Source organism: Amyelois transitella, chromosome 29 (genome assembly GCF_032362555.1).
Source record: "Amyelois transitella isolate CPQ chromosome 29, ilAmyTran1.1, whole genome shotgun sequence".
NCBI classification, from domain to species: Eukaryota; Metazoa; Arthropoda; class Insecta; order Lepidoptera; family Pyralidae; genus Amyelois; species Amyelois transitella.
In genome coordinates, this window is record NC_083532.1 from 234,106 (window position 1) to 248,978 (window position 14,873).

The 14,873-nt window shown below is 37.1% G+C and overlaps 2 protein-coding genes across 11 annotated transcripts in view; both read left to right on the forward strand.

The window, feature by feature from the left end:
• LOC106139812 (protein daughterless) overlaps positions 1 to 10,133 on the forward strand; it is a 99,534-nt gene extending 89,401 nt beyond the window's left edge. For 7 of the 9 annotated variants that reach the window (XM_013341316.2, XM_013341317.2, XM_060952806.1 and 4 more), the window contains 7 exons: positions 412 to 514; positions 1,299 to 1,382; positions 1,824 to 1,929; positions 4,683 to 4,778; positions 5,477 to 5,622; positions 6,176 to 6,285; positions 6,676 to 10,133. In XM_013341316.2, the coding sequence (XP_013196770.2) occupies positions 412 to 514; positions 1,299 to 1,382; positions 1,824 to 1,929; positions 4,683 to 4,778; positions 5,477 to 5,622; positions 6,176 to 6,285; positions 6,676 to 6,723 (693 nt within the window). In that variant the 3' untranslated portion in view covers positions 6,724 to 10,133. Of the gene's footprint in view, positions 1 to 411; positions 515 to 1,298; positions 1,383 to 1,823; positions 1,930 to 2,368; positions 2,462 to 4,682; positions 4,779 to 5,476; positions 5,623 to 6,175; positions 6,286 to 6,675 lie in introns of all 9 variants that reach the window. The other 2 variants (XM_013341314.2, XM_013341315.2) reach the window with 2 other exon arrangements.
• Positions 10,134 to 11,395: 1,262 nt separating this feature from the next.
• On the forward strand, positions 11,396 to 14,872 carry LOC106139811 (azurocidin). 2 transcript variants are annotated; one of them, XM_060952745.1, is made up of 5 exons: positions 11,396 to 11,533; positions 12,097 to 12,247; positions 12,487 to 12,700; positions 13,290 to 13,421; positions 14,187 to 14,872. In XM_060952745.1, exons 1-5 carry the CDS (start codon positions 11,479 to 11,481, stop codon positions 14,352 to 14,354), a joined length of 720 nt encoding a protein of 239 aa, XP_060808728.1. In that variant the 5' UTR covers positions 11,396 to 11,478; the 3' UTR covers positions 14,355 to 14,872. The 2 variants fall into 2 exon arrangements, with proteins under 2 accessions (XP_060808728.1, XP_013196764.1); XM_013341310.2 differs by lacking the exon at positions 11,396 to 11,533 and adding an exon at positions 11,558 to 11,774.
• The last annotated feature ends 1 nt before the right edge of the window (position 14,873 follows it).

Below are 14,873 nucleotides of genomic sequence, written 5' to 3' on the forward strand. Positions count from 1 at the left end.
AAGTTGAGTCAACGACTTATGCCATCACCAATCGGTCGTCCGAATCGTTCACTAAAAGATCTCCAGATATAAAAATCACAAACACCGTCCTATTTTAATGAATTTGGCGGCCTCTGTGGCGCAGCGGTAATACGCTTGTCTGTGACACCAGAGGTCCCGGGTTCGAATCCCGGCCAGAGCATGATGAAAAAAAAACATTTTCTGATTGGCCTGGGTCTTAGATGTTTATCTATATGAGGTATTATAAAATATAGTATCGTTGACTTAGTATCTCGTAACTCAAGTCTCGAACTTACTTCGAGGCCAACTCAATCTGTGTATAAAAACAAAAAAAAAATTTGGTGGACAAAAAGAATGATCTATCACGAATGATGTGTATCATGCGGTGAGTGTGTGTGTGTGTGTGTGCAGGGCGCGCGCATGGAGGAGCGGCTGGACGACGCCATCAACGTGCTGCGCAACCACGCCGAGCCCGACCTGTTCGCGCCCGACCAGCTGCCGCACGCGCCCGCCGGTCTGTCTGTTACCACACTATTTTGTGGCATCATTTTACATGGCATACCTTTGTATAGCCTAATAATTGTTACGCATAATAGTATTTGACATATTTCCTAACCTAATCTAACCTCACCTAACCTGGGTAAAAAAAAAATTAGTCTAAACTATATTTATGCCTATTGAAATAGTATGCCAAAAAACTATTATGACAAATAATAGTATGCGTATACTCTTTATGCCAAACTAAAATAGGTCAAAAAAATTAGTCGAATGAAAGAGATCCCTACATGTCTCGAATTTATGTCTTGTGGGGTAGACACAGTGGATGTCATACTGTGTGACAAGTCTTCTCATTGTGACAGTGAGGGAAATCATTGTGTACAATGCTACACATTCAGGCAACTGGATATTAATATGTATTCGAGGTTTTTCAAGAAATACTTTCGAAGCAGATGAAATTTTTTTGATGGATCTACCCGTTTTTTGATTATTTAATCATTCGATGTTGGATCGTGGATAGCATATCTATAAAACAAATTTATGCCGCCTCCGTGGAGGCTAGGCTGAACTGGAAAACTAAAAGTGATGCTAGCTTGATACTTATAGCTAAAGATGATTTTAGTTAATGGTGTCCATATTTATAGCGTTGGAGGCACAAGTTCAAATCCCTCAAAATTTTCTCGATGGCCTGGCTGCAGTATTTTGTATGTTATAAAATTAAAATGACATCTAAAACAATACTTTTTCTAGGCTAGCTCAATTAATGAATTGTACATATTAATTTGTATGTCTGTGCGCAGTGGGCGGTCGGCTGGTGTCGGGGCTGGCGGCGATGCACGCGGAGCCGCCGGTCAAACTCGAGCGGCATCTGCTGCCCAACACAAGTTAGTATCACGTTTCTTCTTTTTCTTATATTTAATCGTTCTCAGTGAATGTCTCTCTAACGTACAAAAATAGCAAATAATAAAAAAATATCAGAGATAAGAAATTGTTGATAGATAGATATTTTTTATTTGTAGCTACAAAACACATACTAATTAATATAAAAGTAATACAAGTTCGTTTATAGACTGAATGTTCTTTCAGTGATATTGACTGTTAAATATAAATAGATAAATATGAAGATTAAATAGTACGTCTACTTTTTTGACAACAAAATCTTACTCCGTTTCAAATAAAAGGTATTAAGTTAATCAAAAAGTTTGCCCGCGATTTGGAGAAGATAGTCTTAATAGCAGCTTTTTGCTGATGCATGTGTAAGTTACATGATATGATGGTAGTACTATAAATAATATTGATGTTGAATGTCGTTCTGTGTGCAACAGAGAAGCGCAAAGAGCCCCCGGACTCCGGGCTGGACTCGAAGCCGTCGTCGTCGGGCTCCGCCGACCTCAAGTCCGCGCCGCCCGGCTCCAAGCGCGCGAGGAGATAGTGAGTATACTAGGAATATATATATATATATATACGTACACTTACTACAAATACAATACTCGATAATACTGTACTTACACATATAAATAAATAAATAATAAATATATACGGGACAAGTTACACAGATTGAGAGTTACCTTAGAAGTTATACATATTATTGTATATCACTTAGCGAATTTTAAGCCCCGAAGCATAATGGCTTAGGCAACTGGGAACACGCAAATGTAAGAAAGAGAGCTCTAGCTACAAATCTTTCTAGGGATAAAACACGCTTTTACACTCGATATGCAAATTTTGATAAAACAAATGAGTTGCCTTCACTTTTTAACTTCTTTTTAAGTATCATTTTTTAATCTATTTCAAAACGTTAAAGCGTTTAGCGTGTTACTGGTCGTTGCATTAATGTAAAACTTCTACCAATGTTTTGTGCGTGTTGTGGCAGCTGCTCGTCCGCGGACGAGGACGACGTGGACCCTGACACCAAGGCGGCGCGCGAGAGAGAGCGGCGCCAGGCCAACAACGTGCGCGAGAGGTGCGGCTTGTATATGTTGGGTTACAGGCAGCGTAGGGCTGCCGTCCGATTTCAGTTATATTTTGGGGACAGTGGGGGGATAACACTAATAGGGGGCAGCGGCGGGATTCTGTTATACACATGCATAGATATGTCTAGCTCACCATTGTTTTAAAACAAAGAATGTCTAGGCTTTTATGCTCACACCGTGAAATCAATTCTTCAAATAAATTTCGTATATTTAACAGATTTTATACTTGTTAGTGACGTACACCAAGAATGTTAAACAAAAATATTAAATAATTTTAGTAGTAATCCTTTTTCCACGCGACTTACTCGCGAGTACGCTCTATACTATACGCTCATGGGGTCTAGCAGTATATCTATGTTTGTGTCACCATTATATATTCTATCCAATTCATTTCTAAGCTTATTGGAAAATCAAGAGATGTTTCTGTTAAATAATGTGCATATTTCAGTTGTTAAATATTTTTCTTGCAGATTTTCTACATCAGGTATATGTTTTATTTTGTAATTTCTTTTGGAATATCTCTTGATTTTCAACATTTAAAAAGTCAGGATTCCCAAGTGAATGCTATGTACTCAGTAAACTGTATTTTATAAATTGATTATCTTTTCAAGATTTTGTATGTAGACTGTAAAGTAATATTTAAAATTTAGACATTACAAGTTTTGGAAGATAATATAGCGCTATCGAATATACTTGGGAACTCTACGTGTATATGTATTTCCCTGCTTTACCAACTGTCAATCTACTAACAAAACAGTGTATAGTTTTAGTTTCAGCCTCATCGTACTAACAGTCGGGTCACAGTATGTCGAATATCACTTGTATTGTTTACGCCATTTTCTTCTCAATCTCAAGGCACAACGTTCCATATTTCTTTGTGCTAAAATGCACTTTATATGTGTAAAATGCACATGTGATGTGTTACGGCCGTGTCAATGAGTTACCTATGAACCAATTGAATTGGATTCCTATGCGTCAATTGGTTCAAAATAATTGGAACCAAAGATCATAAGACATGAATTGACAAAAGTGAGTTTATTATTTGAGATTGCGTGTTTACCTCACATCTTATTGATTCAAATCTCAAACGCACTAGAAGCCAATAATAAAAAGAACCCACTCCAACAAAAAAAATATAATTTCTTTAGTAAGAGCAAAATTTAATCATAATGAATCCACAGCATACACTTCAGTGAATTGTTATATAAATAAAAAATCGTGAATTTTATACATTGTCTTAATTTTGAGTCTTAAGTTTAAGATTTGTCTGTTTTCCTACTCGTCTCTCGTCATGCTTACATTTACCTGTCTAATATAAAACCATTAAACATTTCTCCATTTGTGACTAATATCATCAAACGTTGACGTCTTCGTACTCGTAATTGTCTCCGCAACTAGTTTAAATCTTGTTACTATTACTCGTATCTAAGAAATTTTGGCGCCGATTTCACATAAGATTGTTTCTTTTATGTTAGAAAAAAATCTCGTAAAGTATCTATTCAATAATAAATGAGAATTATATCACAGATCAAAAACAATGTGACCATGGCATGGAGGAGAAGTCTATTGACTAATATATTTGTTTTTTATAGAAATATCCAGCACCTATACGCAAGGGTTTCTTGTGAATACTGTCTTTCTTGTATATGTTGGTTTTGTGTATCTATCTGTGATCTAAGTAAATGATAGTGGGCATCCAGTGTAAAGTCGGCGCCAAAACAAAATGTCGAAATAAAGAGCAGCACCATCTGCAATCATCAACTAAATTCACACATCATTGTCTATAGTAAGTTTTACACAGGAGGTCGGCGGTTCTCTCTCGCGCGCTGCAGTCGAGGTAACACGTTCGATTCTCTTCCAGGGTCCAGCTGTAGGCAGTTGATATGTGTAAGGCGATGATCAAGTTTTGAAAATATTAATGACTACGATATTTTGTTGATTTCGTATTTTTATGACTTGCGAATAGCTTAGTGTGTATCAAATTACACATACTTTTCCTAATTGCTGTCATAGACATAAGAAAGGTAGGAACTCCGTTCAGAATAGTCTGGTTGAAAATCAAGGTGTCGACAAAAAAAGAGTTCACTCATAGAGAGTATAGGAAATTATAAAATAAAAATTGAAGTACTGAAACAAAACTTGATTAACGCTCTGAAACGCCATCTTACTTTAAGGTAACTCAGTCAATTGACAATGTTGATATCTGACTAGCTGTTCATCCGCGGACGAGTGCGACGATGACGCGGATCCACACGCGAAGGCGCTCCGGGAGAAAGAGCGGCGACAGGCCAACAACGCGAGGGAGAGGTAAATCTTCAAAATAGCAATCAATGATAGGTTTTTGTTACGGCTTATAGTAACAGAAGGCAACAATAGTAATACTATCATGACGTTTGCTGTCAACGTCACTTGTCAGCTTGCGATCGATATCGGCGTTTCGATTTTAATTTACGAACCAGATACGGTTCTATTGGTATGCGTTAAATACTCATTTGTAGCCCAAAACTAATGATCACTTAAGTTATGCAATGAATTTTCGGCTCTGAAACAACATCGTGAAAGATTATGACTTATTCGTTCTTTATATGTACATAAGTGATCTATTGTTGAATTCTTCCCCTTTTAGTAGACAAGAAATATGGAAAATTTTACTTTGATAAATAAACAGAAAGATGTACCAAGTATTGATAACATACTGTGACCATTATTCTTTAATTTTAATGTATTAGTAATGAGTTGTTTTTGCAATTACTAACACGTTTTTTTTTTATTTTCAAGTGTTCACTTCCATTCAAGAAAATGTAAATATTTCTTCGATGTGTTGAATGTGAACTTTAGTAATTTATATTAAATTTTTTTTAGAATCTTATAATAACATTATTTATCATTTAACAAATTGCAAAATCAACGAAAATACAGGCTTGTGTTTCTAAAAAAATTATAAATAAATGACGGTTTGGTGTACAATTGTTCCGTGGGATATTCCAAATGATAATTTCCCTCAGGATACGGATAAGAGATATAAACGAGGCGCTGAAGGAGCTCGGCAGGATGTGCATGACGCACCTGAAGAGCGACAAGCCGCAGACCAAGCTCGGGATATTAAACATGGCTGTGGAGGTCATCATGACGCTGGAGCAGCAAGTCAGAGGTAAACCATATACATACATACATTCATGTCTATATCCCTTGCGTGATAAAGAGCCAGCAGTCCCGATAAAACCAATAGGCCACGTTCAGCTGTTTGGCTTAATGATAGAATTGTGATTGATATAGTAATAGTAATGTCGTGTAAGGCGATATCCATTGGAAATAGATGGAGTGGTTCTGTTCTATTTTCTATTGGTGTCAGGAACTATACGGCACAGAGGTAAATGAATTCTGGAGGTAGACAGAAAAGAAAACAGCGCATTTTTAAAGGCTTTTTGTATGTTTGCTTTCGAAAAAGCGACTACCTTAACGAAATGATGATGATTACCGCAGTTGTTAGGAGTTTGCCCACGAAGTTTGGGGAAAGAACTAATTATACTAATTAGTACAAAATAATGAACGGGAGAAACATGTAATTTTTTCCTTTTACAGTATCTTCTCTCGCCTAGAATTATATCGCTGAACGACTAAGGTATCTTGACTATAAGCAAGAGGTACCCGGGTTCGATTTCCAGAAATGCCACTATAATAATGACGAGGTATTTCTTCCGCAGAACGTAATCTGAATCCGAAAGCAGCGTGCCTGAAACGACGCGAGGAGGAGAAGGCGGAGGAAGCGCCCAAGCTGTTGGCGGCGCCGCTACAGCACTACCAGCCCATGCCGGTACACATACACTCTTCTACGCGTGATCCCGGTTGCACCCTCCACAGAAGTGTTTCGGGGCCCGGGGTCCGCGTACCGACTTTTCTTTCTCTTGGTCCTGTTCCCGGCATCAGTGGCGTATTTTATAATTCAAGACAGACTCCACATTTTAATTCTTTTGAACTAGCAACACTTTCCGAAATACCCGGAACTATTAGAATTAAAACATGATTAAAGGACTAAACTTTACATTATATATACAATTATTTTCCTGTGTGCATTGTCTGTTCACGATAATCTGAACTGTGTAACTTGACAACACTTTCCCGCTCGTGGATCGTGGCGACACGATAGGGACTAGCACATTAAGGATGATGATTTTCTGAACTAACTTGACAATATTTTCTCCAGGGTATGGGCCAGCTCCCCGGGCAGCCCCCCGCCGGGCCGCCGCAATAGCGACAAACAAACACGCACACACACTACGCGCTGCCCTAGCGACACACCGCGGACGCAATCCAATTGAACCAATTGCTCTAGCGGGCCGGTCCAATTGAACCAATTGGACCATCGGGCCGATACAATAATTTTCACCGTGTAAATATAATGACTTATATTTTATCGTACTTATTTTCATTTTTATCAATCGAATTTAATTTTTTTTACGACATTTAGTTATTTTTAAAAGCTTTTATTTTTTATAGTTTAAATTTTTAAGGTCATCGTATTTGATTGTTGCTCCACGGAGCCAATCGGACATATGTAAATGGAAATAAAACGTGAAACGGTGGCACAATTCAATGTGTTTATTTATATTTTTTAACGGCTGTAGAATTAAAAATATATATATTTATGTAATGTCCTTAAATTTTGTAATTTTCAATAAATTTAATGTTAACGGTAAATTTAGCCCATGATATACCAAACTGATGGAATATTTCGGATACTATTCATCAATAAAATTAAGTAAAATATTTATCAAAATTCTTAATCTTTCTGTGATCCAGTTTGCAAATATTATGGATTGAATTTGCCTTTAATTATTTTTTTATATTAAAACTGATATGTATAAATAATTAAATATGTTTAAATCTGTATGTATATAATCAATTGTATTGTCTTATCGTTTCGCGCACCCAAAGAAGCGAGCAGTGTGTAGTGAATGGACTCTAGTGAATAAGAGTGTATATTACTAGCGTAGTCATAGTTCGTCTGTGGTCTCCCGGCGCCATGGAATTTGTAAAATATTAGTCTAGACATACGTTTATGTATAGGTACATAGTTTAATCTATCGAGAAAGATATTTTTAATTACGGTTTAAAATTTTTTTTTCGCTGCCATAAGCGTAGATATAAGCCGCGAGGCGATGCGTTGCCGGGGATATATTGATATTTATAAGATTCTCACATATTTTAATCACACCCTTTTAATAAATTCGTTTCAGTTTAGCCGAGTCATAAGTTGAAAAACATATTATCAAGTATTTTTGTACTTAAATGTCCCCTTGATGATCTGTTTTTGTCGGGCGAAAACAGATAATATTTAAAAAAAATACTGTACAAATCACAAAGATCTAGTTTGCTTGGACGAGATGTTCAATACTCAGTACAAAATGTACAGCTTGTCCAAGTATATTAGACTAATAAAATTGTATCATCGACCAGTCGTGACAATAAGACCCCGGCCAGGCATTTTCTCCCGTTTTAAGAATATTATTGTGATTATTTTGATTGAGAATGGTGCGTTATCGTGTATTTGAGTCGAATATTTATCGATTTGTGGAAATGTGTGAATTCAGTCGATGCGAAGTCGGCGCCTATGAACCAATTGGATTTTTACCTGTGAATAAATTGAATTGCTTTTTGAAAAATACATGTCCCAGTTATCGATGTAAACAGTGAAAAACTACTTACAGTATTATTTATTTATGGTTGACTGGAGTTTCATACATTTTCAAAAGAATGGAATTTTATTGTTCGTTTATTTTTTAATAAAAAGAAATGGCTGCTAACTTACGAAAGTACTTAAGAAGAGTTTTTTTTCTCTTTCGTACCAAGACTCCAGTGCGGATTCGTTATATTTTCGGTTATCTTTTTTCTATTTAGACGTTTTTTTATCGCGTCGGTCCGGGCGACCGACGCTAGTATTATTTTTATACACATTTATATATACTTTAAGATTTATTTGGTAGCTGTTTAAACATCAAATCATGGTAAACACGAATTTTTTTATTATTATTATTGTTTTTTTTACGTGGCCTTAGTTCACCACCTAAATTAAGAATTGTAATACATTTATACCACAGATACAATTTGAATTATGACTTTTCGTTCAAATTTGACAGATATATTTTTAGACTTACAGAGTAATATCATAATTTGTGCGGTGAACTATTGCTTCGGAGTAGCTCAAGCTGTTGACATTGGATCGAAACTAGTTTTAAACCTTACGTTGCCATTATATAAATCAATTTCTCTTATTTATGTATATTATATAAATAAATCATACGTGCCTATATATAATTGACAGTTTGACAAACAAAATGGCGGACTTATAAATGTCAGTTTTGTGTACACATGAAGAAGAAACACATTGTTTTATCAAAATTAGAATTAATAGTCATCCATTATTTGCAAAATGCGTATTCCATTTGACTTGATTCAGATATGTGATTTACCATTTAGCAACTTCTTAACAACAGTGTGCCACTTGTCTGAATCAGTTGACCGATTAACTTGACGTATAAATCTAGTCGAGCGGAATATACATAAGTTCTAATGTTGTATTTACAACATTAGTTAATGTGCGTACAGATTATGTAACAATGTTGTATAACTTTGATGTGCAGCACGTCCGTATTATCTCACATTGTTTTTCAACTTTGCAACCTGTAACAATACTATTTATATTATTATGTTAAATAACATTTGAAATTAACAATAATTACGTGTTATACAGTTAAATACATTTAGTGGCCACATTACATTATATTTATAATCTGTACGCCCCGTTCGATCCACATGTCACCAGCGGCGGCTGTATGACAAAGCATAATGTTGTATATAAAAAGCTCAATTACAGCTTCTCTAAATTATTAGACCCGCTCATGACACCATCATGACACCGCCGGCTACTCGGCGTATTGAATCATGATGAGCGATATACGCCGTTGAGAGCCGGCATTTTAAATTGTATTATATAGATAAGATTATTTCATTTTTGATTTATAAAACTAACGTGGCGTGAGCGTTTTATCGATGTGCTGTTTTATCGACGAGACTGCGACGCCACGTCCGCGGTCGCATCTGTCTTTGTGTGCGGTTTCGACCATGACGCCATCTGTTGTTTAATTTTGGAGTAAAGTATACGTGATTTGTAAATCCGTATGATAACACAAATGTAAAAACAAATGTCAAATTTGACAGATGAAAATCGCCTGAAAAAGAAATATTTGTTCTCACATTTTTTGGAAGAAATTAAAATTTGTAATCAAAGATCGCTGCGCAGTGAAGACACGCGCCGACCGCCGCCTGCGTCGCGCTCCGGCGCGTACCCGAAGTTCAAATATTTTTTTTAATAATCCTAGTTTTAAGACAGCTTACGAGCCACATTTAAGTTTAGTTTTTACTTCTCTTCCAGTTAGCGTTAATCTAAGTTCTTATCGTTTATGCTAAGACATTTTTTCGTATGAGTAATGTTAATTTATTGACTCGGCACTGTCTTGGAATCTGTGCCGGATGAGGCTTTTAATTTTCCAGCCGCGAGCGTTTGGTGGTTCATTCAAATGCATAGATTAAAAATATAATTACAAGAAAGGTCTAATTATAAAAATGAATAATTATAATTAAATGTGCCATGCATTTTGCTAATTTCGTGTTTTATTTTACTTTTTTGTTTGCAGTGTTGATAGTTTGTTTTTTTGACAAAAATGTGGTAGGTATTTTAAAATTATGATGCAAACAGTTGAAAATCAATATCTTCTGTTGCTGAGTGTTAATGAGGAAAAGTGAAAAACCTCATTAAGGAAAAAAAAATAAAAAAATACTATTACATATTGGTCTGATCATAACATCAAATAGCACAATGCTAATTGTACTGTAGGCGTTTTTAGGGAATGGAATGCGCCGAGGGGGTCTCGAACCAAGCAAAGTTGAAGAGTACCTCCACACATATAACCACGTCTATATCCCTTGCGGGGTAGACAGAGCAGTCTTGAAAATCTGAAAGGCTTAATGATTAGCATAGATATTCAAATCCATGGGAATAAGATGGAGCAGTCTCATGGGTGCCGGGAACCACACGGCACTTTAAGAGTGCATAGTTTTTTGATGATTTCAATGTGTTACATAAACACACACACGTGTGGTATTCTTTCGGGATGGAAAGTGCCAATCGTCAAAAGACATGCTATGAAAATGTTTCGAGTAGGTCAACATTGTTACTTTGGTTCTCCACCCGACCCCACCCGCCTTATTTGTTTTAGAATTCAAGAAATGCAGAGGTGGAGGCTAAATTCTTATGAACAAGGGAGAACAATTATTAAAAGTAATATTCTGGTAATAAAAAATGTTATTGGGCTGTAAAAATATACCGACGTGACAATTTTATACTAGGTTCCAGCGAAATCCATTTGTAGTTCCAACAACCCTATAATGTATTAAAAAATTTTATACATACATATAGTCACGTCTATACCCCTTGCGGGCTAGACAGAACCAACAGTCTTGAAAAAACAGAAAGGCCACGTTCAGCTTTTGGCTTGATGATAGAATTGAGATTCAAATAGCGACAGGTTGCTAGCCCATCGCCTTGAATAAAAACCCAAGGTTATAAGCCTATCCAGTCGCCTTTCAAGATATCCATGGGAAAGAGAAGTCTCAATCTTATCTCTTTAGAATTAAAACTTTTGTTTTCTGCAAGTTTCACTTCGAACAATGTTTAAAGAACGCAAAAACAATTGAAAACTCACCAAATCTCGATACATACATACAAACATATAGTCACGTCTATATCCCTTGCGGGGTAGACAGAGCTAACAGTCTTGAAAAACTGAAATCTCGAGCTCTTAAGAAATGTTATATGAACTTTAAATTGCTAGTTTCAAGATAATTTCTGACTGGTTACAAACCATTCTAAGGACAACAAAGTTATGGCGGTTACAAGGGGAGCCTGTTACTTTATTTGTTTTGATAACGGCTTATCAGTAGCGAGGCGATGGCGCGGGCCGCGGTCGCGTGGGCTGTACTTTTTTTGAACTTACATTGTGGCGGTGAGTTATTTTTGACATAGTTAACAAGTGTTTAGCGTTTGTTTATTTTGTTATAACCGTTATATAAGACACTCTAAGCCCGCCACGTCTTCGCCTGTAGAATATACCTACGTCCTACATAGCCTAAAACACGCGCATATAATGTACCCTTTTAACAGTGAGAGAATTTCATGATCCGTTCAGTTGCTCTTAATAATTCCGTATAGTTTCCGTCACTTAAAAATGAGAGCCCTTTATTTCGGTAAATGACCCTAGTTACATATTATTTTATCGTGGAAATAAAATTACATTCACATACATGCATACAGTCACGTCTATATCCGTTGTGGGGTAGACAGAGCCAACAGTCTTTAAAAGACTAACTTATCAATTAAATAGGTACCTATTGCAATATTTGCGAATTGTTTGCGCGATTAAGATTCCTCGCTGCTATTGGCTGAGCGGCGAGCGCGTTAATTTCTTTGCGATGTTTGACAGTTGGTGTTTGACGTTAGTGATGTTTAAGTCTAAAGATGTCTCTGTAAGTTTAACTGTCTACTTAAACCCCTTTACTTACCTAACAGCGTCGAACCCCTCAGAAGAGCCGCCTATCCCGTTCATAGCGTTCCTCACGTCCCCGGGGGGCGGCGTCGTGTGCAGTGCCGCCATCGTGCATGAGAGCTTCGTGCTGACCGCAGCTACCTGCTTCGTTGGTAATACAGGCGAAATGATCTCGTGAGTATAGAATAATTAGTATATCAAGACTATGTCACATCTTTATCTCTGACGGGTTAGACAGAGCAACCAAACTCGAAACTTGTGTTACGAGATACTAACTCCACGATACTATTATTTTATAATAAATACTTATATAGATAAACATCCAAGACCCTGACCAATTAGAGAAAGTTCGCGCGCAGGAAGGAGAGGTCATCCTCCAAGGGGAGAAGACTGACCTACAATATTATCTTAAGTTTCCAGCACAAGATCCTAGTGGATAACAGCTACCGCGCGATCAGCCAACTCCTGCCTCACCCGTCATACCGCCTCCTGACTAACTACTACGACGCTGGTCTTATCAGACTGAAAGACAAGATAATATTCAGTCCGGCAGTGGGCAGAGTGGAGCTGGCCAGGACTGAGATGATGGAGGTCGGAGATGAGATGAAGACCGCTTGTTGGATGATGGTAAGGAAAACTTACATCAGATCATGTTGACAAAACTGTTATTTCCATGCTGTAAAATTCCACTTAAGAGATACCAACGTGATTAAAAACAGAGTCCACAGACTTGAAAAGGCTGAAAAGTCATAGACGTTAAGCTAAATGGATTCGTGATCGAATTGACATTCAAATAGTGACAGGTTGCTAGTCCATTGCATAAAATAGAATACCAAGTTTATAAACCTTGGTTTCATGATGGAATTGAAATTCAAAAAGGCATAGGTTGCTAGCACATCGTCTAAGATAATAAGCTCTCGATTGACTTGTGTTCAAACATCTTCTTCCTGGCTTTTCAGAACAGATGGAAGATTGAATTCGATGAATGAGCATATTCCCTTATCCATGACAAAGAGATAGACTGTTTTTTTAATATTATTCAATATTGCATTAGGGCATTTGTCTTCCATCTCACCTGTTGGTGAGTGACGATGTAGACGAAGATGTTACATGTCACCTACATATTATCTACCTAATCTAGTTTGAGAGCAAGTCAAATATGTATGTTGCAAACTTGACTACGGCAAGATGGCTGCATGCTACATTGGTTTCTCAGGATAACGAAAGGAGCTGGCTCCAGGCCGCGCCGGCGTACATCGTGATGAAGTCCCTGTGCGGGAGCACCCCGCTTGTAGGCTTGTTCACAGCACCCGTCGTTGTTTGCGCCAGCGCCCGTGACGAATGTTTTGTATGTGATGTTACTATATATAGTTTGTTCCGCCGCTTCTTCTACACATGCGCTTTGGAAGCGGTAGTAGTTATAATTAGATTTAAGTTATGTGACGTCAATAAGTGATACCTTGTATCCAATTTTGAAAATTAATCTATTCTATCCTTTTAATTTGGTTTCTTAACATTCTTTTCGAAACTGCATACTGAATGGCTTCATTCGCCCTGGGGAAGACTCGTGCAGAGTTGTATACACGTTATTGATAAGGATATGTCTTCCCTTTTTTATCTGTCTTTATACAACAGAGAGAGATAAGAGTTATATTAATTAAAATTAAGACAGCTTTCTAGTGAGGAGCGTCTTTACGACCATGATACTGGATTAGGTAAGGTTTTTACACGAAGTGACTCCCATCCCAAGTGTCTTCCGAAATCTTTGCAGGTGAAAGTAACTCTTATTGGATCATGGTTACATTGAGTTGCCTGAATGTGCTGGTTTGATCATTCAAGCTGGTTTAGGCATTCAAACTAATATACATTAGTCAGAGTAAAATCATTGGTACATGGCCGAGGTACAGAAATTAGAACCTGTTTCTCCACACGCGTTTCTTGCACATTTTAGTCTAGAACTGAACGAGGCCCTTCTTCTTGTCTATCTTCTTCCTCCTGGCTTTAGTCCCGGTCGCATCCTCACCACTCTGGAGAGGAGCCCGGGGTGTGCCATTGACCATGGACCCTGGATTGGGTGAGTCAGGTTTTTTCACTCTATTAATATTATTTTCAGGTGGACATTGGAAGCCCGCTGTACGAGAGTAATCTGTTGTACGGCATAGCGACGAGACGCAGGAACAACAAAAGTTTGTTCACTAAGGTCAATAACATTCGAGGCTGGATTGTCAATGTTCTGTATCAGGGTCACATGAAGGATTACTTTGAGGACAAGTTTTCTTAGGAACGAGGAGGATTTTAGGACGATTTATATGGTTTTATGCTAGGCCGGGATTCGATCTCCGGTCAGGTCAAGATGGAGGATTGACTTTTTAGATTGCTGTCAGTCAAGTTTAATAACGTATGTCAAAAAATTCGTTTGCACGTTACAAACAATTTCAATTTTAATTTCATCTACATACCTATACAGATTAAAGACTGTCTTTCCGTTCGAGGTCAAACATGAATACCTTCATAGAAATTCGGGAAAAAAGACATCGAAGGCCCGGAGAGATGATAATTTTATATAATTTGATTCATGAAAAAAAAGCATTTTTGTGGGCAACAGCAGATATAAGAATAATAATTTTACTTAAAATATGTGTTAATACATGGCCGTAGAAAGCAGTTAATGTGAATAGCAGCAATTTTGACACAATGTGAACTCCTTGTTAAAATATTTTTATATTTTTTTATAGGCGGTTTTAATAGCGACAGTTAATTATAATGACGTAAAGGTGCAGAAAATAAATCATCAAATTAT